Below are 22,805 nucleotides of genomic sequence, written 5' to 3'. Positions count from 1 at the left end.
GGTAGCTCTTAAATCACTTACAATTATCATTTTCCAAAGCACAGCCTTTGTGTGATCGCCTTTTCGTTAACACGTGACAAATCTTTGACATAACGTCTGTTTTAACGGCACTGATTCTTTTCATCTACCCTAAGACCAGCATGGCTAACGTTGAAAACGGAACTCAATTTTTACGTTGCACCGAGGTCTCCTCAGTATGTTGTAGAGCATGTTTTGACATTCCTCAGGAATTAGCGGCAGTCTACTCTTATTACAAAATATTGCTTTGGCTCTCAAAAATACAATCATGCTTTTCAACTAGCGACACTCTACCAGTGGGAACAAAACCAAAGTGGGACTATGATGATGAAGTTAGACAAATTCGCGCAAAATGTGTGTTTTATAACCTTTCCAGGGAAATGTCATATTGGAGATCTGGCAACACAAAAGTGAGTTGTTGATTGTTGAGGCCGCAGTTGAGTAGTTTTTATTGTTGGCCATCATGGCAAAAATAATACACGTCAAAATAGCAAAGGTCGAGAAAAAGGTAGAAGCGACAAAAACGACTGATTTGCTATCTGGAACAGGAGCTGGTATACAAGTCCCCTCCCCCTTGGCAATTCATGACAAAGAGGAATTGACCAAAGCATGTGGATTGAAGTGTGCGAGTTACAGACTACAGTAAAGCAAAGGTAAAGTAGTTTCACCCTATATGTTTGGTTTAGTCCTGTCTTTGTCATGAGTTACCAAGGGGAGGGGGGACTTGTATACCAGCTCCCTAGAACGTAACACCATCTCAATATTTCTGATGATCCTCCTTTTAAGTGAAACAGGCTGTCAAAGGTTTAGATAGTAGGCTAATAACTATATTTGATTTAATCAAATAATTATAATATATATATAGGCTTTGGCTATATTTACACTATATAGTGTAATAATAGCCTCAATAGTGTTGCCAGATAAGGAATTCTGCCCTAATTTGATAAAAGTTTAAAGCTGTTCTGCTGTTGAAAACAAAAACTTGTATTTTGGAAATTTGTTTAGTCCTGGGCAAAGATCAAAATCCTAACCTTATTCCTAACTCTAACCCTTACCTTAACCCTTCCTAACTCTGGCAATACCTGATTGTAACCATGGCATTAAGTGTGGAAAAATACCCACTTCCTAATAGTTTTTTTGTTTTGTTATAGAACTGTATGTTGGTATTACAAACTGCGTTTAGTATTTAAACAATGCGAAGAAAAGCAAGAAATGTTGCAAAGATCTTAATAGGATTATCATGTATATCTATTGTGTATTATCTTTATGCTTTGAAAGATGCGGAAACAAATAAATTTCATAGAAATAGACCAGATAGTTTTGACTACAGAGAAAATTCTCAGGTAAGATTTGTTGTTTATTTGTGCATTTCATTTTTGTTGTAATTTTCCAAAATGGACTTTTTTAATACATTATATACTACATTTGCAGCAAAGCCTCAAAAGTTATTACAGTACATAGGTACGAAAATGTGCCCTAATGACCTTACATTGTGTGTGTCTATTCCATTATCAAACCTGGCTCTGAAAAAGAAGAATCACCCCAAACAAGCACCAATTCAAGTCTTAACATCTTCAGTTGAACTGTGCATTTCATGGTTCCGGAGAACTCCATTTAGCTGTAAGCTACCGTGAACTCCATTTAGCTGTACAATAAACTGAACTGAACTACCCCGTTAATGGAATTAATTATTAGCAACAAGTCAACAACACTTTAAGAAGATTTATACTTTCAACCTTAGTGATCTTCTTGTGCCAGTTGTTCAAAGCCTCAGCAAGTGTGCACAACTGCCGGGAATGATCTTCAGAAAATGCTTTTGTGATGCTAGGGGTGTTCAATTTCGATATTCGATTAAGATGATATTCAAAATTCGTTTTTCGTATCAGACATATTCGAAATTATAGCAGCCCTTTCGGCTGAACGCGGTTGAAAGTAACGCGAGTGGCGCGAAATCTGTCTTGTCGCATTTTGCAAGCAAAAAAAGACTTTGACGCATGCGCATCGTCGATCACGTGACTACCACACGCTCTCGCGGGTCCAACGGCCAGTCTTGCACCAGGGATGCCAGGTTGGCATTTTTAATGCCAAATTTCTCTCAAGAATGAAGATAGCTAGGTTGTGCAATAGCAGAAAGTGTAGGCTGAGCTTTGTCGCAGTTTTATCCATTTTTTACCGAATCCATAGGCGCCTAAGCCATGGGGGCAGGGCCGTAGCCAGACCGCAGAGCAAGGGGGGGGCAACTTTTTTTCAGGGGGAAGAGGGCAAAAAAATGTAAATGGGCAAAATCATTATAATTGTAGCTGTTGCTCGAGAATGTTGAGATTTTGACAAGAGGGAGCAAATTTTTTTTCAGGGGGGCAAGGTCCCCCAGGCCCCTGGCTGGCTACGGGCCTGCGTGGGTGCCAGGCCCCCACGCATATTTCTGTGTGGGGGCAACTTTTTATGCTGTATTGAATATTGATACATAAAACAATAGATGAACTAGCGATCGGCAGCAGAAAAACACTTTTTGAATGCAAACCGCAACAGCTTTGCGATAAATAATCACTATGAACGAGTTGCGATGCTACAATCCAACACCAGACAACAAAACCTGTCATTTTTACATTGATTTAATGTCTGCAGACGTTGAATCAATGTAAAAATGACTGATTTTGCTGCCTGGGACATAGCAAACGTCTACCATTTTGTGTCGATTCAATGTCATCAGATGTTAAATGCATCCAAAAACAACATAATTTGCTATGTAGACGGAGCGTGCGTTTAGCTTTATGCGCTTGCAAACGTACTCGATGTCGCTTTTGAGTCGAAACCTCTGCACTCTGCAGTGAAATGTCGCGGCAGTGAATCGCTCACTGTGAAGATGAACTTGAAGTGTTTGGGATCCCAGCGACCTCGGCTCCAGTGAAGCGATCGTTTTCAAAAGCTGGCCTGACCGTCATGAAGCTGAGATCCCGACTGACGGGTGACCATGTCGATCAGCTTGTGTTCATAAACACCAACATTGGCCTGGAGCTGTAGACGTTATTTTGTGTTCTTTTTTTGCAAATTTTCATGGCTTTTTTTTTGCATTTTCTAGCGAATTTTCATGTTGTTTCTTTCAATAAAATCACATTTTGCAGTTTGGTGAATAGTTGTAATATATATTCGAAATTAGAAAATCGAAAACAAATTGAATTTCGAATATTCAAATAATCGAAATTGAACACCCCTATGTGATGCATAGAAAAGATATTTTTTTAGTTGACATCTAAACTTAGATTTAAAAGGAAAGAGTTTATCAAAGTCTATTATATATGTTATACATATAAAATATATGTAGCCTACGTTATTTATGGATCAGCATGTGAATATCGATTATTACTAGCATGGTTGGGATGATCTAACAACTGCACCTATGTTTTTCTTAGGTGAAAGGAGGCCCATTGGCAAATGAAGTGAAGCTTGAAAACTTACCTACAGGGAAAAAAGCTTTACCGTTTGACTGGGAGAGAAGAGTATGTACCATATAATACTTGCTACTATAAGCCTACTATGTCCGATGGGTGCAGCTCTATGGGTACTATTTCCATTTGTCCAATTTAGAGCTGGGTGCAGACATGAAAAAGTCTGTCTCTAAATCCGCTGCACCGAATAATCCCATTTAGCGCTGGGTGAGGACGCAGTCGCATAGTCATACGTGCATGCCAGGTTGACGGCATCAATTCGGCAACTTCGTCTGTATTTTATTGAGTGGTTGAGATAGACCAGCGGTCGGCAACCTGCGGCTCTGGAGCCGCATGGGTAAGTCTTTGTCAACTTGACCAGAAAAAAGGGAAAATGTAACCCATGGTGTCAGATTTTGATGAAACTTAGACACTTTGCAGAGCAAGTCATTCTGAGAAAAATGATACCAATCTCAGAAAAATCGGCTCAGCGGTTTTCGGGATATGGCCATTTGAAAATGAGGTGTTTTTGCGTTCGCTCAAGCATGAAATTAGTGAAAAGTTGGTACAACAAATTTTAAACGTAAATAAAACATACACCATTAATGTTACAAACTTCAAATTTTGTGAGAACTTAAGTTTGCTTGAAGTCAACACATTTACAAACTTTCAACAATTTTGGTCATGGTTGAATGATTTTGAAGACAAGTTAATATTGTTGTGGAATTGAAATCAATCAACCGTGACGTAACTTCCAAGCACTATACTGAAAAAGGCCCCTCTTCAATTTTTTCGAGTAATACATCATATGAAAGGTCTTAACTTCCCCTATACAGTGAAACAAAGATATCTTTGTGTATTTGAGAAAATCTAGGTGTAGTAAGTCGAAATGTACCATACACACAAAGTGGCTAAATTGATTGTTTTTATAATTGTTCAACAGTGCTTTGCTTCCCTTTTTTCCAATTATGCACAAAATATATACATTAGTAGACATAATAGGTAAGTTGAAAGCTTTGAATATCTTGCTTAGTCAATTAACCATACTAATTACTATGACTACTGAAAATCAAAGCAAAGATTATTGAAATTCAATGTGTAAAATGTTTCACTTGAAATTGGTTTTTAATGATTGTATGGTTTAATTCTAGAAGGAAATAAAACCAAGAATACTAATAGAAAAGTGGCTCTTTTTACCTGGTCCAAAGATGCAATTTAATCAACAAAAAAGGTTATCGTGCTTTGAGAAATTTTAAGAAAAACATAACGATATATCACAAAATTTGTCAGCAAAAGCCAAAGGATAATTATATTGAACTCTCATTGCAGTTTTGAACCATGATAACTTTTGGGCTGCTTTTCAATTTATATTCCCAATTTAAATAATTGGTTAAACTGGATATTAATGTATATATAATATATTCCAAAGCATATGTGTGACAGAAATTAATTAATTATTAGCTGATCTCCAATGAGTTTGAATTTGTTGCTAACATTGCATGGAAAATTGATATTGGTCTTGAGTAGTTGCAAGGGTTGGATTGTCTACAACAGGGCTTCTCAAACTATGGGTCGCGACCCCAAATGGGGTCGCGTAATGAAATTTTGGGGTCGTAATAAAATAGTTTAATTTAGTCTAGTGCCGGTAGGTTGTAGTCTTGCCATGATGTCAATTGACCGCAACCGTCGGTGTGAAATGTCGAACGATAAAATATAACCAATCGTAACAATTGATGCTACGCTATCATTGCTGACCAAAAGTAACGAATTGGGTACATTTGTATTGTTTTGTTATAGTCTTAATTAGGGTCGGATTATTCGTTTGTTATTTCTTGTTTTCATTCGTTGCTTTTTTCATGTTTCATTGTTGTTGTTTTCATGCTCCTTTCGATATTGTTTTACTACTTCAGAAAGAGAATTATAAAGTAAGCCAAAAAGAACCGAAACAAATTGAGACAAAAAAACTAACCCCGTTTTAATGTCATTAACGTGGATGTCCCCATAATGGGGTAGCATAGAAATATATTTTTCAAAATGGGGTCGCAGAACAGAAAAGTTTGAGAAGCCCTGGTCTACAACACACAAAACATGTTCAAAAGGAATCCAACATACGTCTTTGGTTCTTGGCCAATGAAAAGATGGAGACGGTCCATTAGGGTGCAGAAAATTTACAAAGATGTCACCATTTTCTGTGTCAACTACCAAAGTTACTCCAACATAACCACTTTCCATCATATATGGCTGCTACAAAGTTACCTTGATTGATGATTTTGTTGCTGTACTTGGTATCAAAGTTGAAAGTGTAATTATATGTGAGTTCATTGCTTATTCTTTTGATGCCAATTTTAGACTTGTCAACTGGTTCAAAGTAATGAAATCCTTTGGTTCCTTTTATTGCACTTGCTAGCTTGTTGGCAAAGAAAATTTCATTTGTGCCTGCACAAACATGATTTTGGCCTGGAAACATCATGGTCTTTCTTTGCCACAAGTCATGGTAAGTCACCTTGCGATGGCACTGGAGGCACTGTAAAGCATTCCATAGCTATGGAAAGTTTACGAAGACCTCTACATCATCAAATTGGTACTTTAGATGAAATGATGGATCACTGCACTGAAAAGTTGCCTTCAATACATTTCATCAAACTTCTCAAGGAAGATTTGACGAATGAAAGAAAACGTCTGGAAGAAAGGTGGAAGCTAGCAAGTACAATAAAAGGAACCAGAGGATTTCATTACTTTGAACCAGTTGACAAGTCTAAAATTGGCATCAAAAGAATAAGCAATGAACTCACATATAATTACACTTTCAACTTTGATACCAAGTACAGCAACAAAAGCATCAATCAAGGTAACTTTGTAGCAGCCATGTATGATGGAAAGTGGTTATGTTGGAGTAACTTTGGTAGTTGACACAGAAAATGGTGACATCTTTGTAAATTTTCTGCACCCTAATGGACCGTCTCCATCTTTTCATTGGCCAAGAACCAAAGACGTATGTTGGATTCCTTTTGAACATGTTTTGTGTGTTGTAGACAATCCAACCCTTGCAACTACTCAAGACCAATATCAATTTTCCATGCAATGTTAGCAACAAATTCAAACTCATTGGAGATCAGCTAATAAATAATTAATTTCTGTCACACATATGCTTTGGAATATATTATATATACATTAATATCCAGTTTAACCAATTATTTAAATTGGGAATCATCATCATAATCCATCGTCGGTTTGTTCCCCACTAGTGGGGGTGGCCGATTGTTTCCGCGCAGCAATTGTTTTAATCCCTTTTCTCCATTTCACCCTGTCCCTTGCATCTTCCTCCTTCAGTCCGACTTTTTTAAATTCATCCTTCACTTGTTGTTTCCACGTTCTTCTTGGACGACCGCGTTTCCTCTTCCCATCCACCTTTAGATCCAGTGCCTTTCTAAGAAAACTTCCTTCCTCCCTCCTTATCACATGTCCATACCATCTTACTCCATTTGCCCTTGCCAGTTGGTCTATGGTCTCTCTCATCTCTAGCATATCCAACAATTCTTCAGTCCTTTTTTCCCTTCTCGTTTTCACCCCACACATTGCTCTCACCATTGACCTTTCCGTTCTTCTCAGGATTGCCAGTTCACTCTCTCTCAATATCCATGTCTCACTACCATATAGCATTGCAGGCCGCACACAGCTCCGATATACTTTCCCTTTCATCCTTAGTGAGAATTTTCTGCCATACAACATTTCCCCACATTCCCTGAACTTTGCCCAGTCCAATCTTGCCCTTGTTGTCACCGCTGCTTCACATCCACCACTTCCATTTATCCGATCACCCAGATAACAGAAGTCTGTCACTGTTTCGATGCCATGGCAGAACTCATCATCATGGCCTTCCACTTCATTCCTTCCTTTACTGCATTTCCCACAAACAAAACACTTCGCCAATCTTGTTGCGGCTCTCTTGACTTATAAATTGAAAAATTGAATATAAATTGAAAAGCAGCCCAAAAGTTATCATGGTTCAAAACTGCAATGAGAGTTCAATATAATTATCCTTTGGCTTTTGCTGACAAATTTTGTGATATATCGTTATGTTTTTCTTAAAATTTCTCAAAGCACGATAACCTTTTTTGTTGATTAAATTGCATCTTTGGACCAGGTAAAAAGAGCCACTTTTCTATTAGTATGATATTCTTGGTTTTATTTCCTTCTGGCATTAAACTATACAATCATTAAAAACCAATTTCAAGTAAAACATTTTACACATTGAATTTCAATAATCTTTGCTTTGATTTTCAGTAGTCATAGTAATTAGTATGGTTAATTGACTAAGCAAGATATTCAAAGCTTTCAACTTACCTATTATGTCTACTAATGTATATATTTTGTGCATAATTGGAAAAAAGGGAAGCAAAGCACTGTTGAACAATTATAAAAACAATCAATTTAGCCACTTTGTGTATATGTTACATTTCGACTTACTACACCTAGATTTTCTCAAATACACAAAGATATCTTTGTTTCACTGTATAGGGGAAGTCAAGACCTTTCAAATGATGTATTACTCGAAAAAATTGAAGAGGGGCCTTTTTCAGTATAGTGCTTGGAAGTTACGTCACGGTTGATTGATTTCAATTCCACAACAATGTTAACTAGTCTTCAAAATCATTCAACCATGACCAAAATTGTTGAAAGTTTGTAAATGTGTTGACTTCAACCAAACTTAAGTTCTCACAAAATTTGAAGTTTGTAACATTAATGGTGTATGTTTTATTTACGTTTAAAATTTGTTGTACCAACTTTTCACTAATTTCATGCTTGAGCGAACGCGAAAACACCTCATTTTCAAATGGCCATATCCCGAAAACCGCTGAACCGATTTTGCTGAGATTGGTATCATTTTTCTCAGAATGACTTGCTCTGCAAAGTGTCTAAGTTTCATCAAAATCTGAGACCATGGGTTACATAGCTTGGTCAAGTTGACAAAGACTTACCCGCATGCGACTCTTTTTTATCTCTGCCACTCAATAAAATACAGACTCACCTGATACATTTTTGTACTAGTTCGTGTCACAATTAAATCATTGTGCAATAATCAAAAACCGAATAGTTGCGAAAAGGAGGCACAACACTTTACCTTTGTAGCCAGTTTTGCAGATTAGTACTTTGATTGTACCAAAAAGTAAAAAATTTGGTAGCATACCATTTTGGTTGCGTTTCCGATTAAGCGATTAGTTATGTTTCCCAGTCATGTTAAGAGTTGACAGCTGTTGGAATGGTAACTACAGATCAGTTCTACAGGGTGCGGCCGAATAACTCGGACAAAAGGCTTTCTTGTAAGCGTTAGCTTTTTGCTTCTGTAAGCATTCAATTAGATGGTGCGGCTCAGAGCAGGTGTTAGTTTGATGGAGATGAGACCAAATGGCTCTTTCAATACCAAAGGTTGCCGAATGCCGACCCGTGAGATAGGCGTATGGCATATTTTGTTAACACTTACTCTACTGGACTTCACCTATTATTCAGTAAATTCATTCTACTCAAGATAGCATTTTGTGTTTGAAAATGCCACCTTTCATCGACACAGTGGATAGATCAGAGATTGGCAAGCTTGTTCATTAAACGAGGCACTTGCTAAAAACTATAAACACCCACAGCAAAATATGTAGTCACAGTAAAATAGGTAAACAATGCAAGTTTTATGTAAAATAACCTAACATAAGTCAAAAACAACAAAGTGAACAAACACAATATTAGCTTTTTGTTTGATTTGCCAATCTCTGAAAGTTTGAACAATGTGCTATTGAAGCTGTATGATACCTATATATAATTTAATTTTCCCAAGTGATTGTTGGGATGGCAAGATGTTTTGAATTAACAAACTTCATTTCAAAAAATTAACATTCATAACAATATGTCCTGTTTAACAAAAATATTGTACAGTACACTGGTCTTTTACACTCTGGAACCTAGGGAGGGATCATTTTTTTCTCCAAAACAACTGTGCACTGTGCAGTGGTATCAATTAATTTTTTTTAGAACCATGTCTTGGATTTCAATCAGTTCCATTTCTACAGCAGAGTGCAGTTGTAACAAGTTACGGTTGGCGAACTGGATAACCAATTAACCATATTACTGACCACAATAACATTGAATGGAATTGCAAAGATATCAAAACATAGTTTTAGTTCTGGCAAATCTGGCTTGGAACTCCTCCAGTAGGCCTAGACCTTACAATTTATTTTTGTATTCTTTTAATTTGGGATCTGAGCTTGCCTCTTCGGGAAAGCATTTGTTCTCATTCTGACACTGGAGAAATGACAGAATGTTTTCGACATTAATTCTCTTTAAAAACATACTTTGACTTTGTTTTGGAAAGTGAAAAAATTAGGATATAATACTATTCAACTAGAAGAGCCACAAAAAACATGTCGACGAGTTGCAGTTTGCCTATCGTTGGGATAGACCGAAAGCTAACAAAAATGTTGATAACAACCTTATCTCTTACAGCATCCGCATTCTTTCCAATATCCAAAGTTACAGAATGAGCGACCTGGGAACTATGAAGTCGAGTCAAGTCAAAAGTGAGCTCCTGTTCACTTCATCGTTGCATTAAAAACGCAATCTGTCAGCTTTCATATATATATAATTTACTTTGTTTAATGATGATTTTCTACATCAGGATAGAAATGGTATGGTGTATTTTCTCATTTAAATGTGAATTACTAGGGCATGGTCTATAAATTTGCTCCATTAATTGAGAATTAAAGTTGCATATATGCACTTCATGTATTATAGTATCATCATGGTAGTATATTATACTGATGTGATTGACTGAGTCAGTCAAATCACCAAATCAATTAGGCTACTTTGTTGTTTAAATTAGCAAGGTTTGGAACACCAAATTTTACTCCTAGTTTGTGGATGGTAAGAGGTCTGCTACAGTTGAAGGTTTTGTGGACCACTTGAATGACACGAGTTCTACTTTCCAGGCGTGCTGGGGCGGGGGAATATGGGGAAGCTGTTGAGCTGGACAAAAGCCTCGATTCAGCAGTGAAAGGTGTAATTGCAGAATTCGGTTTCAACACGATAGCCAGTGACAGAGTATCTTTGGATCGAGCACCGAAAGATCTTCGCCACCCTGAGTACATAGATCAGTAGTTTTTCGCTCTCACATTTCTTTTCAAAAATTATTTTTGTAATTCCCATGCATGCAATTTGACCGAATAATTCTTTTGGCGTGGGTTACGGGGCGACTTTCTGGTCAGAGGCACCGGGGGGCGTCCACAGAGCCATCAGGGGGCGTCCATGTTTGGAAATCTTCAAAACTCTTTCAACATGGACAAACCAAGATTTTGTAAATTTAATAAGAACTATGGATGGACAATCGATCGTTGTGGATACTCACGGTAGCTGATACCTTATTCAGGCATGGCCGATGATGATGGCATGAGTATCATACCTAATGCACTTGGCTTGAATAAAAAGATGGTATTTAATGTTGCTTGGTTGAACTCTAACATTCCGTGTGTGTGACTGTGTGTTAGTGTCAGCTTTTTAAATACTATATCGTATTTATGTTTCATGGCTTATTTATGTCAGTACGTCTTTGTGTCACACGAACCTTCAAGACGCCGTGAAAGAACAACGTACAATTTTCAAGAGTTGCTCGCTTTCCTTTCCACCACTTTTTCCAGTCGCATGTATCGCAATGTTTAGACAAGCCAAACATATCCTGTTATAAAGTGGTTACCATGAGCTTCTCCAGGCAACAATTACCTCCTTTTTACGTTGATTTAACGTCTGCAGGCTTCACATGACTCCCGAGCAATAGCTTTTTCTACAGATTATGTGGTTTTGTCATACGTGGAAGTATCGCAGTGAAACATTCCAAAAGTGCTTCGGTCACAAGAAGTTCTGCGTTGTGCGGTGTTTGTTGTTCAACTTGAATTTCTTTTGTTTCCCTTAATTATTTGCGCCACTTCACAAAGAAACGTTCTAAAATCTAAAGACTAAAGTATTCTTTATTGGATTTATAACTTTATTAAACACCACCAATCAACCATATGAACTTTAAGTGCACAAGTTTCTTGGAATTTATTGCCTTTTCGTGAGAAGTGTTTTATAGCATCAGCAAACTAAAAACTTATGTTGTGCTTGTATGATGTAAACCTTTTGACAACAGGTGTAAAAAGTGGGACTACCCGCCCCATCTTGCCCCCGTTAGCGTCATCATAGTCTTTCACAATGAAGCGTGGTCCCCTTTGATGCGCACTGTTCATAACGTGATCAACTACACACCGAAGGAGTATCTCCATGAAATTGTTATGATTGACGATGGCAGTCATAAAGGTAAATCTGTTTTTATGAATCATTAAACAAGTCACTAGACTAGGCAGTCATATCTGTGGCGGCTAAGGCACTGATTAATGTGTATCGTTGCGTGTATTCTTTCTGATACCGCGCATACAAATAAATCTACTTTGTTCATCTTTGGACCAAAGCCAGTTTGATCCTGTTTTTCCTTGACGCTTCTATGATCTAATCATGCATGTCACAAATCCGCCAAACCATTGGACTCCTGGTTCAATTGTTGATAACTCAAATTGCGTTCCTATAAATGCATTGCTCATGAATGTAGTTTTAACGAATGCTTACTGGCGTTGAAGATAATTGACATTCCATATTGGAAATTTAGTGTGATACAGTGGTGAGAATATTCTTGGCGTTACAGCTCTACCTTGCCGCCAACACATAAAGTGATATCGGTTGATCGATTTTAGAGCATGAGATCATTCAAAGTATGCCTCATGTCTTAGCCGACCGTTTGCATTATTTTACTTTATCATTATAGTTACTTGAGTCACACTGTCCAGTGTCGTGCACTCCTCAACTATCACCTGCACCCCCAAACTTGAAATTGTGTTTGCAGACCATCTCGGTTCCAAACTTGATGATTACGTGACGAGGTTCAATGGAGTTGTTAAGCTTTACCGCAACGCCAGAAGAGAAGGATTGATACGAGCGAGAAGCATTGGAGCGAAGAAGTCCAGTGGCCAGGTCAGTATGACATTGTCGTATAGCGCACTTCACTAGAAGATTTAAAAGTGGACAGGAAAGCAAGGAAGCCTATCTTCGTGTCCATCATCAGACGTGCCTTTAAGTGGCCTACCAAAGACACAGCCACATGTTTTTAAACTGTCGTCGTATGAGCCTCTGGGGCCGAAAGTCTATCTTTTTACCAAGCGGTGCCGAACCGGTACCCTTTGAAACGTCGAACCAGGGCTTGCACCAAACGGTTATGCAGCGGACAGGCCATGGGCAGTGAGTTACATAATTTCTTATTGGTGGCCGATTGTAGTGAAGAAGCTTTTTGCGGTATACATTGTTTTTGTTTCAGCCATCGAATGGAAATAAAGCCACAGATGATATTCGTGTTTTTAATTTGTTGAAATTAATCACGTTCTTATAATGTTGATAGATTATGAAATACCACTTTGTAGAGTTTCTATACCGCTTGGCCGCTTAATGAGTACAAGAGCTTTGATACGTTTGCACAGTGCCTAAGCCGAATCAGTCGTCGCGGTGGATATTTTAACATATTGCCGTCAAAACTAGCAGCTGTGAAGTAGTCACGTTGAATATCGAACATCTGTTCTCAAATCCCAGCCACGCTTCAATGTTGTTACAATGCACGATGAAGGAGACGTGAGGATCAAACAAAACCGTGCACATGATCAACCAACTGTTGCACGGAAAAAACATACCAAGACAACAATTCAATCGTTTTTTACATTACTTTGATTCAACGTCTGCATACGTTGAATCAAAGTAAAAAAACGGTTGATGTGCTGTCTGAGTAGTCACAAAAGGCGACGACTTAATAGTTGTTACAAGGTTGCATTTTTAAGATTTATTTGAATACAAATATTTTTTTTTCAGATTTTGGTCTACTTGGATGCTCATTGTGAAGCCGAGCCGAATTGGTTACCCCCACTGATCACTCCTATTTTGAACGACTACCGCGCATGCACCGTCCCATTGATCGATGTGATTGATGGTAACAAGTACACATTCACTGAACAGGCCGGGGGAGACTCTGATGGCTTCGCCAGGGGGGCATGGGATTGGAGCTTTCAATGGAAACGCATCCCTTTGACAAAGAAAGAAAAATCTCATCGCCAGGAGCTGACAGAACCATATAGGTTGGTGCTGGATTGATGGAATAATTTACCCAGATAACAAAAATCCGTCATTTTACATTGATTCAACGTCTGTAGACGTAAATTCAAAGAATCAATGTAAATTGTAAATCGTTGAAAATGTCGGATTTTGCTGTCAGGGTATTGCTTCATTGATAAAGTGCTTAATATTTCTTCGGAGTGTGAAAGTATCTTTTGAAGCTTAATGCTTGTAGTTTGTGCATAAAGGATTGGAACCATCGGTGCGAGTGGCTTGTTTGTAAACTCGAAAGGAATAAAATAACTTCTTGGTTCTTTGAATTCGAAGAACCCTTATTTATCATCTTTTATGTGCTCTTCGATGATTGATTCGAGAAATTTCCCTCTCAGATCCCCTGCAATGGCTGGAGGACTATTCGCCATCGACCGCGACTTCTTCTTCGAACTAGGTCTTTATGACGACGGTTTGGAGATATGGGGAGGCGAGAACTTTGAGCTTTCTTATAAGGTTGACACTTACTTCTTATAGTTTTGGAAAATAGTTCCTTTGAAACGTAATTACTTCTAAATTTTACAATCTTCTGTATCTTGCAGCTGTAGTTATCTAAAGAATCAATGGAACTTGGTTTTCGTATGCCACATTTGATTAAAGTTAGTATGGATAGTTAGAGTTACATAATGTACAATATGCATGTAGTGACTGTTTAGCAGAAGTTCCTTTTTGTAAATGCTGTAAATATTGTAAATTATTGTTCGTAAAATGTTGTAAATTCTGTCATATATTCTCAGGTGTGGATGTGTGGGGGCCAACTACTGTTTGTCCCTTGCAGCAGAGTGGGGCATGTGTATAGGCTCCCTGGGTGGCGCGGCAACCCACCCCCTTCCTATATACCCCATGACGCCGTATTAAGGGTAAGTATAGCAAAGCTCTTATAACATGAATGCTGAACTCACGTAGAATGATGTAATATTTTCATGAGATAGGTATCATTGTTAATTGATAAAGATAATTTGATAAAAAACATCATTGTTAGTATGATAATGATATCATGAGACATCTATTTTTGACACTATTCAACAACTGCTTTTGTTCCCACATAATAGTTGCATTTAGTATAAAGCAGTATATATATCGATCACTCTTTCAGTTGCTTTGACTAGCTTTGTTTTTTTACTGCTCCGGTTTTGTGGAAACACAGCTGGCAAAATTCTCTATTTCTCATTAAGAGTGAAAACCACGAATGCATTCATTGTAAAAACGACGGGGTTTGCTAGCTGGAAAACAACAAGTTATTATCTTGTCATAAACTGACGTTGTTTTTACCATAAATAATGTTTCATTCAGAATTACAAGCGAGTGATCGAGACATGGTGGGACGGATACAAGAATTATTTCTACAAGTGAGTAGTCTTATATCAGCAGAGTCATTCATATGTCAGGAAAATCAAACATCTTTTTATTTTCGTGTTAAATTCTCGTATTGCTCAAATAGAATGTACCTGGCTTAAAACGTTGGAGAAGGGTGGTTTTTTCGTTCTGCTGTTGAAGCATTCGCAATTTTCAAAACTCGGTGTTTTTGCTTTCATCCAATGTCTATATACGACGTTGAACCGATGTAAAAAGAATCAGAAATGGCGTACAATCACACTCGAACCCAGACAGCAAAATCTGTCATTTTTACATTGATTCAACGTTTGCAGACGTTGAATCAATGTAAAAATGACAGATTTTGCTGTCAGAGATCGTGATTATCAACTCAACGATGGCCTATCTAGGGTGATCACGTGATCTGATGGCTGACTAATGGATTGACGTCATGGCTGTCGGTTTGCTGGCTTTGTAGTTGTATGTCATTGTGATATTGACTGCATGGCCATGTGGTGAGAAACACGCGAGTTCGACACCACACAAAGCTGTGTCTTCAACAAGAAATCCAATGACATGCCTGAAGGTAGACACGAAGCTTAGCTTCCTTGCCTTCCCGCCCACTTAAAGTTTTCAACCCCAAGGCATAATCTGAGATAGCCTACGACAAAAGTTGAGTGTGGTTAGGGCTCCCATACAAAATTTATTTCGCACGATTACGATTGATTCAGATTTACCCTATTTCTGATCCACTAGATTTTGTTTGGTACAACGCACAATTACATTTGATTTCCATTACGTTTTGTAAATTCAAACCGCAATGCATTTGCTCAGGCGGCGTCCGGAGGTACAGGAAATTGATGTTGGCGACCTCACTATACCAAGATCCATCAGGAGCAAGCTGCACTGTCGCACGTTCGATTGGTTCATGAAGGAAATCGCTTATGACATTCCGAAGTAAGTGTTTAGTAGCCAAGATTTTCAGTCTGAACGTTTATTGAGTTATAATCCTGAATATCTTTACTACACATCAGAACTAACAACTTACTTATTAGTACAGTAGTAGTTATACAATGTAGCAAGCGTGTTATTGGGAATTGACGCTTGGATACCAGCATCAAGCAGCCCACTTTCAAAAGAGTTACGTCTTGTTCGAAACTGTAATTTTAAAAAGATACTGACCAACCTATGCAAGTTGTCAAACCAGTACCCGATTAATAGATCCGGATCCCATATTAAAACCTGATGTATACCTTATGAGTGTAGATTGGATACGCTTTCAGCTCATAATTATATTTTTTTCCGGCATGTTATTGATTGTGTGCCAGAAACAATTGCCTTTCCAGCAACTTTGCCACTGTCTACTGGCTGAGTGGTATTTCCAAATTAAAGCTTGGATTGCTGGGTAAAATGGGTATATTTGCTTTCCTTTAGGCACTATCCTTTAGTCGAGCCCCCCAGTGGGGCATGGGGCCACTTGACCAACGTTGGGACAAAGAAGTGTCTGGATGGAAAGTTCGGTGGTTCTGGTTCTCCTGTCTTCATCAGCGATTGCGATAAACATGGAGGAGAATTGGTGGGTTGTGACGTCGCATTCATCTTACGTGGTCTTCTTCGTGACGTCGTACTTGCAGAAATTAAAAGTTGTCGTAATCTCTGACATAGCAACTTGTTTTAATTTACTTGAATACTTCCAAGCATACAGTGCTTAGTATTAAGCTCTTTATCCTGGGTGTCTTCTTTTATTTTGCTCTTCTTTCTTCCTCACAGTCCTGGTGGTTGACGTGGCATGAGGACGTCCGTCCTGGAGGACACACAGCGGACGCTGCTAGAAAGGTGTGCCTGGACTGCGTTGGAAGAGATAACGTAGTTTCATTCTGGGAGTGCCACCAGATGCAAGGGAACCAGCTGTGGAAGTACATTGTGAGTCTTTAAACAATGAATTTTAATTAAGTTTTAGCTAATTTTTTTAAGTTTTTTAACAATGTTGAAGTTTTCGCACTTCTAAAAATGAAGCACCAGCGCAGCATGAGTTCTGTCAACTATATTATTATGATGAAGAGAGCAAAACCTGCTGAATACCAGTTACTAAACATGCTTGCAATGGCAGCAACTGCATCGTGTTTATTGATGCATTTCATTTTTACGAACAATTTCGTTTTAATTTAGTTTATTACAAACAACATTCCCAATGAGCGTAGCTTATGATGTTGATAAACTTATCTTAAACATCTATAAAATGGAGTTTACTTGATAAAAGACTTTCTAATGACCTCTCTTCAATTTGAAACACGCCCTGAAGGTTGCTATGCAGTTTTAAACAGTTGCTGTACCGGTGATTTCATTTTAAATAGTATATATTATATAAATCAAATATAGTTATTACTATCTAATTCAAAACCCTTGACAATCTGTTTCACCTAAAGGAAGATCATCAGAAGTTCCTTATTCAAATAGAATTCTTCAAATAGATGCTATTTGAATAATAATTACGTTTGCTTAGCATTGAGCACTTTTCGTAGTATTAATAGTTTTCATTGTAACACAAGTGTAGAATAGATGCAAACGAGTTCCGAAAGCTTGTGATAAACCGCTACTACCACAGCGAACCCGCACAGCATCGTTTGTGTTCAGATTTTGAAATAAACAGCAATCATACAGCGAAACTCAATCAAGTCTATATGTATAATTCATTTGCGTTTTGTAAAGACGCACCATATCACTATCATATCATATATCACATATCATATCACACATATCATATTTTACATTATATTATATCATATCTAACATCATCTCATATCATATTATCACTATATTTCCAGTACGACCAGAAGCAACTCTATCATTCGGTTTCCCGTTCCTGCTTGGAGGCGTCCCCCGGGGAGGGCAAGGTGTTTGCCAGGGAGTGCAACCACAACAATCTCAACCAACTGTGGACTTGGGGCGACCTCAACATAACACAACTTGTCACTTTCAACTCTGATATGTACAAAGCCGCCTTTGCAGTGGACAACAACTGATGCAGTGATACGATTCTTCTCTATTGTATTGGTGGATATTTTGCAGTAGACTAGCAGGCTACAAGCAGTGATATTATTTCAAATTCTTATCGGATTATATCGCCACGTCGTTTGCTTCTCTTGTTAGATTCTCAATCGAGTGTTTGTCGCACTCAAAATAGAATTGTTGATCACTTTTCCCCCGTTAGCTCTTAAGTAGAATGATGTAACTAAAGTACTAGAACTAGACAATGTACGGCTATCATACAATATTACGTTATTTTAAACCTTTCAGCGCATTAGTTTTAGTCATGATATAATAATGTGGTTATATTATGCGTGTCGTCAAAAGCAAGGGTTTGCATGTTCTGACTTCTGGGTCGCATATGTTCTTTCTATCTTCTGGCCTATACAGTACACTCTCTTCTCTAGTTAAGTACGATTGCATGCCACAGTGATGGTCTTTTGATAGATCAAAGCTAGTTACTGTTACTGACGAGTAACTTTAAATTCCCTTTTTGCTACCAATCTCTCCATGTTTTTTCTATTCCCGAGCTTCTCCCATTCAGAATTGGTTGCAATATCTCCTTTCATATAAGTATGCCCTCTCAAGTATCTTCATTTTTAACGACTTTACAAGTTCTTTCAGGTAAGACATGTTTCTCCTATCCTTGAATGTATTAACGTCTCGCTGGTTTTAAGCCCAAACCTGCAGTTTTTATGCGGATTTTGTCAATTGTTTTGTAATAGTTGTTTTAAAAACTATTTGCTTTTGCGCTCCTGGCTGACGATTATACATTGGCACCTAGGCGGCTTATAGCAATGTCACTGCATTATGTTTAGGCTCAGTTCAGGAAGCAGTGGGAAGGAAAACTTTTTTATATTCCAACTTTGCAGTGTACAAAAATTACTTTTCAAATTTGCTTTTATGTCTGTTTCAAGAATGAAAACCCTTTATTTTTGAAGTTTTCACTTTTAAAAATGTAGAAATCCTCTTTCTCCCCCCCCCCAAAAAAAAAAACGTGGGTTAACTGTTGGAGTCAGCATCCATCATTTGCACGAAGCGTTCCTTTTTGTTTGAACCCTTTTCTAAACCTTTAATACAATTCAATGCGCGCCCATTTAAGCTGTGGTGGTGAGCCAGCACACGTACGGACACGTATTTTTATGTGGTTCTCTTATTTATTATAAGTAACTACTTTATTTCTTTGTGCAGAGACTGAATTCGCCATCTTGTTTATTTGCACGTACGCTTGCTACTAGGGTGACCTGTTTCCAGAAAGGTTGACAAAATTTTAAGCCAAGCGAACACTGTCAGAAATTTATGTTATCTGGAATGCATTAGTAGGTGCGATGGTGTTTGGTCGTCTGATGATATTTTACCTTCAACAAGTGGAGGCTCAAAAAATGAGATCTCGGTCATTCTTTTTTGGGGAAAAAAGGCTTTAAAACATTAACTACCCTTTTTTCCTTTGTGGTTGTAAAGCTGAAATTTAAACCACAATCTTGTGTTGTAGCTTGCTTGTAATAATGCTTTATAATCTTTTCAAACAGCGATCCAAAATTGTGTCAATGTTCTTTGCCAAATGCCAATCAAACGCATAGATTTGCACCTTTGCTTCACTTGAATTTTCGAAACTACATTTTTAAACATCTCAAGCTTGTATTTGTGGTTCACGAGGCTATTATAACGTGCTGATGTTAATCTATCAAATACACTTGTATCAGCAAATTCCCAGCCAATACAATTCCTTCATGGGACAATTTTGGTTCTTTGCCTTCAGGTTAAAGACCACGATTCACAGCACGAATAAATTCTCGCATAAAATTATATATTTTTATTTCTCATACAAGCTTGATTTCGTAAATCCATTTTTTTCACCTCGTTTGCTGCACAATACGTTTGATATAAAAAATGACCAATTTAATACTTCTGGATATAAAACAGTGCAATTTTCCAACTGTTTGCTGAACAATTTCGTTTCTTGTTCCTCAGAAGTATTATTTTCTCATATTTTATTGTCACCTGTCTTTATGTTTTGTTGATCTAACCAAACAAATCCGTCACTTTTTCTCTGCAGTGTTTTAAGGCACGTCACGTTTAAGTCATGCTTTCGCAACTGTTTAAATGTAGCGGTGTGATGACGTCGCCACAAGGCTTTTTGCGGAATCATTTGCTGTAGTGTTGCAGTACATTGGATGCAGTTGATGAATGTGGATGCTATTATCACTATCGATTTGTTTGTTCATTGAAACGGCCTCAACTATGCGGAGTATGGTTGAGTGGTGGGAACCACGGCGTTCCAACGGACCTCAGTTAAAAACTCATGTAGAGCGCGAAGCTTTTTTTTTAGCAAGACACTGACTGCGATGCTTGAAGGTGGGCACAAAGATTGGCTTTCTTGCCTTCCCGTCCATTTAATACCAGCTTATCGGGCTCTTCTATACGAGATTGCCACAAACAAAAACCTGAGAATATAGAAGCGTTTGAAAGTGATTTTCTGTCATGTTGCTCAAACGCTTTCTACTAGAGATCAAAAACTGTCTTCCTTCGATATTCCGTAGATTCGTTTCGAATTAAGTTTTTTGTCACGTAGTTTGTTTCGGCCAAGTACACCTTTCATAGAAGACTTCTACTAACAGTTATCACTGTTTTGTGATTATGTTTAATATTATTTACCAGTAAATTATTCTATTTTTCGACGCAGTTATGCGTTATTGAAATTTAATTATGATTTTTGTTTATTGCCGAATAGCTCGTCAGGCAAAAATCTTTTTTGAGGCTAAAAACCTTTCTAGTTTAATTTTTTATATTACACTTGCTATCTATTCCGGTAAGTTTTACGTTGTTGTTTGGTCTTATGGCATTGAAACAACATGAAAAATACAGTTTTCCTCATGTCATTCTACCATGGTAGCCTACAGATAAATTGAATTGTATTGACGTACATTGTGTTGCGTACATCATTGGTCCACTTAAGGGTGTGCTGTGGTTATCACAGCTGAAGTGGTCACATTTAATCGAATCATTTGATCAAGTGCCATTTACCAATTGCTGTTATACACAACTTCATCTGTTTGTTTTTGAATTCGCAAGTTTTAACTTATGTAGACGATTGAGAGACGTAGTAATTTATGTTGATAGCGAGCTCATAAAATATTCATGGTGGACACCTGAGGAAGAAACTATACCATTGTACAGATATTTTAGATAAGTTTTTGAAGTTTTATATATTTACTGTGTTAGAGTATAAACTACTGTAGATATTAAGCGAAAGAAGAGATGCTAATGTTTAGGCATCCATGGTTTAGGGGCGTTATTTTTTTCAATAAAAACTTGTCTTTACCGTGTTGTATTTCCAATGGTTAAAAACAGATTTGCCTATTCCATTGCAGTGAATCTTAGTGAGATTTTCAACAAAAGTTTGCTACTTCAGCATAGACCAACCTGGTAAACCACAGTTGTATGACGTTTGATTTTGTGAGATAGTCGGTCCGAGATTTTAGTGGTGTTATCACTTAATTAATTAAGATTATTTACTATATCATCTATAAAGTTTGGTATGTTTTTTGCAGGCAGGAACATGCATGAACTTTATTGCTCTCAGTGAAATGTTAAGTTTTGAAACTTCTTAAATTTTATTCAGTGTCATTTTGCTTGTATGCAGGGCCTATGAGAGGGGGGTACGGAGGGTACGGCGTACCCTTGAGGGCCCAGGCCTGTGTTTGTTGGGGGGCCCGAAATTGTGGTTTTATAGTTTACGCGCAAAAATGTTTGGTTAAAACCATCTTAAACGACTGATTTCAAGCATAAAAGTTGTTATTCTTTAGTCCTGGGGGGCCCGTAATCTAGCAAAAGGGTCCAGAAAGGTAATCGAGTGCTTTGCGAGCAAATTAGGGGCCCAAAGTGGTAATTTAATGCTTTACATGCAAAAATGTTCTGTTAAAAGCACCCTAAATTAAATCATAAAAGTTAGTTATTCTCCTGTCCTAGGGGGAGGAGAGACATAGTGCAGCAAAAGCAGGTTTGAGAAAAACCCGGGTGTTTTTGATTTGTTTGTGTTTTTTAAGAACTATTTTACAAAGGTAGTTTCACGCTTATTTTACTTGAAAATGAATTTCGGAGTTAGAGCCGGAGAATACTTGCGGAGCAGAACCAGAGCCGGAGTCAAAAAAGTGACTTCTGTCGTTCACCTCAGCTAGTGCTGGGCATGTGGTGAATGCAAAAGTTAATGAAGAAAGGTTAGGATTGGTCAGACCATTAACTTGATTATGTTTTAACAAGATGTTATGTTTGAGCCTTGGTAGAGAGCTTGGCTTGTACCAGATACATGGTATAACACTCAGTAACGTTAGCGGGTTTAACATTAAACACACACAAAAAAACTACTTAATCTAACGTTTTCGACACCACATAGTGTCCTCTTCAGAATAATTGTAAGCTACTGTACATCTAAGAGAAATCAAAAAAATGAGTTTAAAAATTTTACATTAAAAGATGTACAATAAGCGACAGCACCATCAACAACTGACACATGAATTCAATGCAGGATACACAAATTGGCGAGGGACAGATCACATGATATGCACAACACAAAATAATAGTTTTATTGCAGCCTGATACTAACTTATTATTGCAGCACAGATGTCTAATTCTGCAATAAAATGTTATGTGGTGTGCAATACGCCTAAGCAAACATCCCACTTTTTGCCCAAGACAAAGGGGGCCCGGAATGACTCTTCGTACCCCTACTGAAAATTTCTCTCAGAGGCCCTGCTTGTATGTTCCACATCGCGTTCGTCAAATTTGACGTTTTTCACTCACGTTTGT

General features: G+C 37.8%; 1 protein-coding gene across 1 annotated transcript; it reads left to right on the top strand.

The window, feature by feature from the left end:
* The first annotated feature begins 1,183 nt into the window (after positions 1–1,183).
* Positions 1,184–21,325, top strand: LOC145770011 (N-acetylgalactosaminyltransferase 7-like). Its single transcript, XM_082581594.1, has 14 exons — positions 1,184–1,361; positions 3,429–3,515; positions 9,936–10,009; positions 10,418–10,570; positions 11,611–11,777; positions 12,358–12,485; positions 13,368–13,630; positions 13,997–14,114; positions 14,396–14,518; positions 14,952–15,007; positions 15,807–15,929; positions 16,407–16,548; positions 16,743–16,895; positions 17,798–21,325. Exons 1-14 carry the CDS (start codon positions 1,212–1,214, stop codon positions 17,993–17,995), a joined length of 1,935 nt encoding a protein of 644 aa, XP_082437720.1. The 5' UTR covers positions 1,184–1,211; the 3' UTR covers positions 17,996–21,325.
* The last annotated feature ends 1,480 nt before the right edge of the window (positions 21,326–22,805 follow it).

This window comes from Aplidium turbinatum, chromosome 1 (genome assembly GCF_918807975.1).
Source record: "Aplidium turbinatum chromosome 1, kaAplTurb1.1, whole genome shotgun sequence".
In the NCBI taxonomy this organism is placed as follows: Eukaryota; Metazoa; Chordata; class Ascidiacea; order Aplousobranchia; family Polyclinidae; genus Aplidium; species Aplidium turbinatum.
The sequence above is the reverse complement of the archived record's forward strand: the minus strand, read 5'-3'. Positions and strand labels throughout refer to the sequence as shown.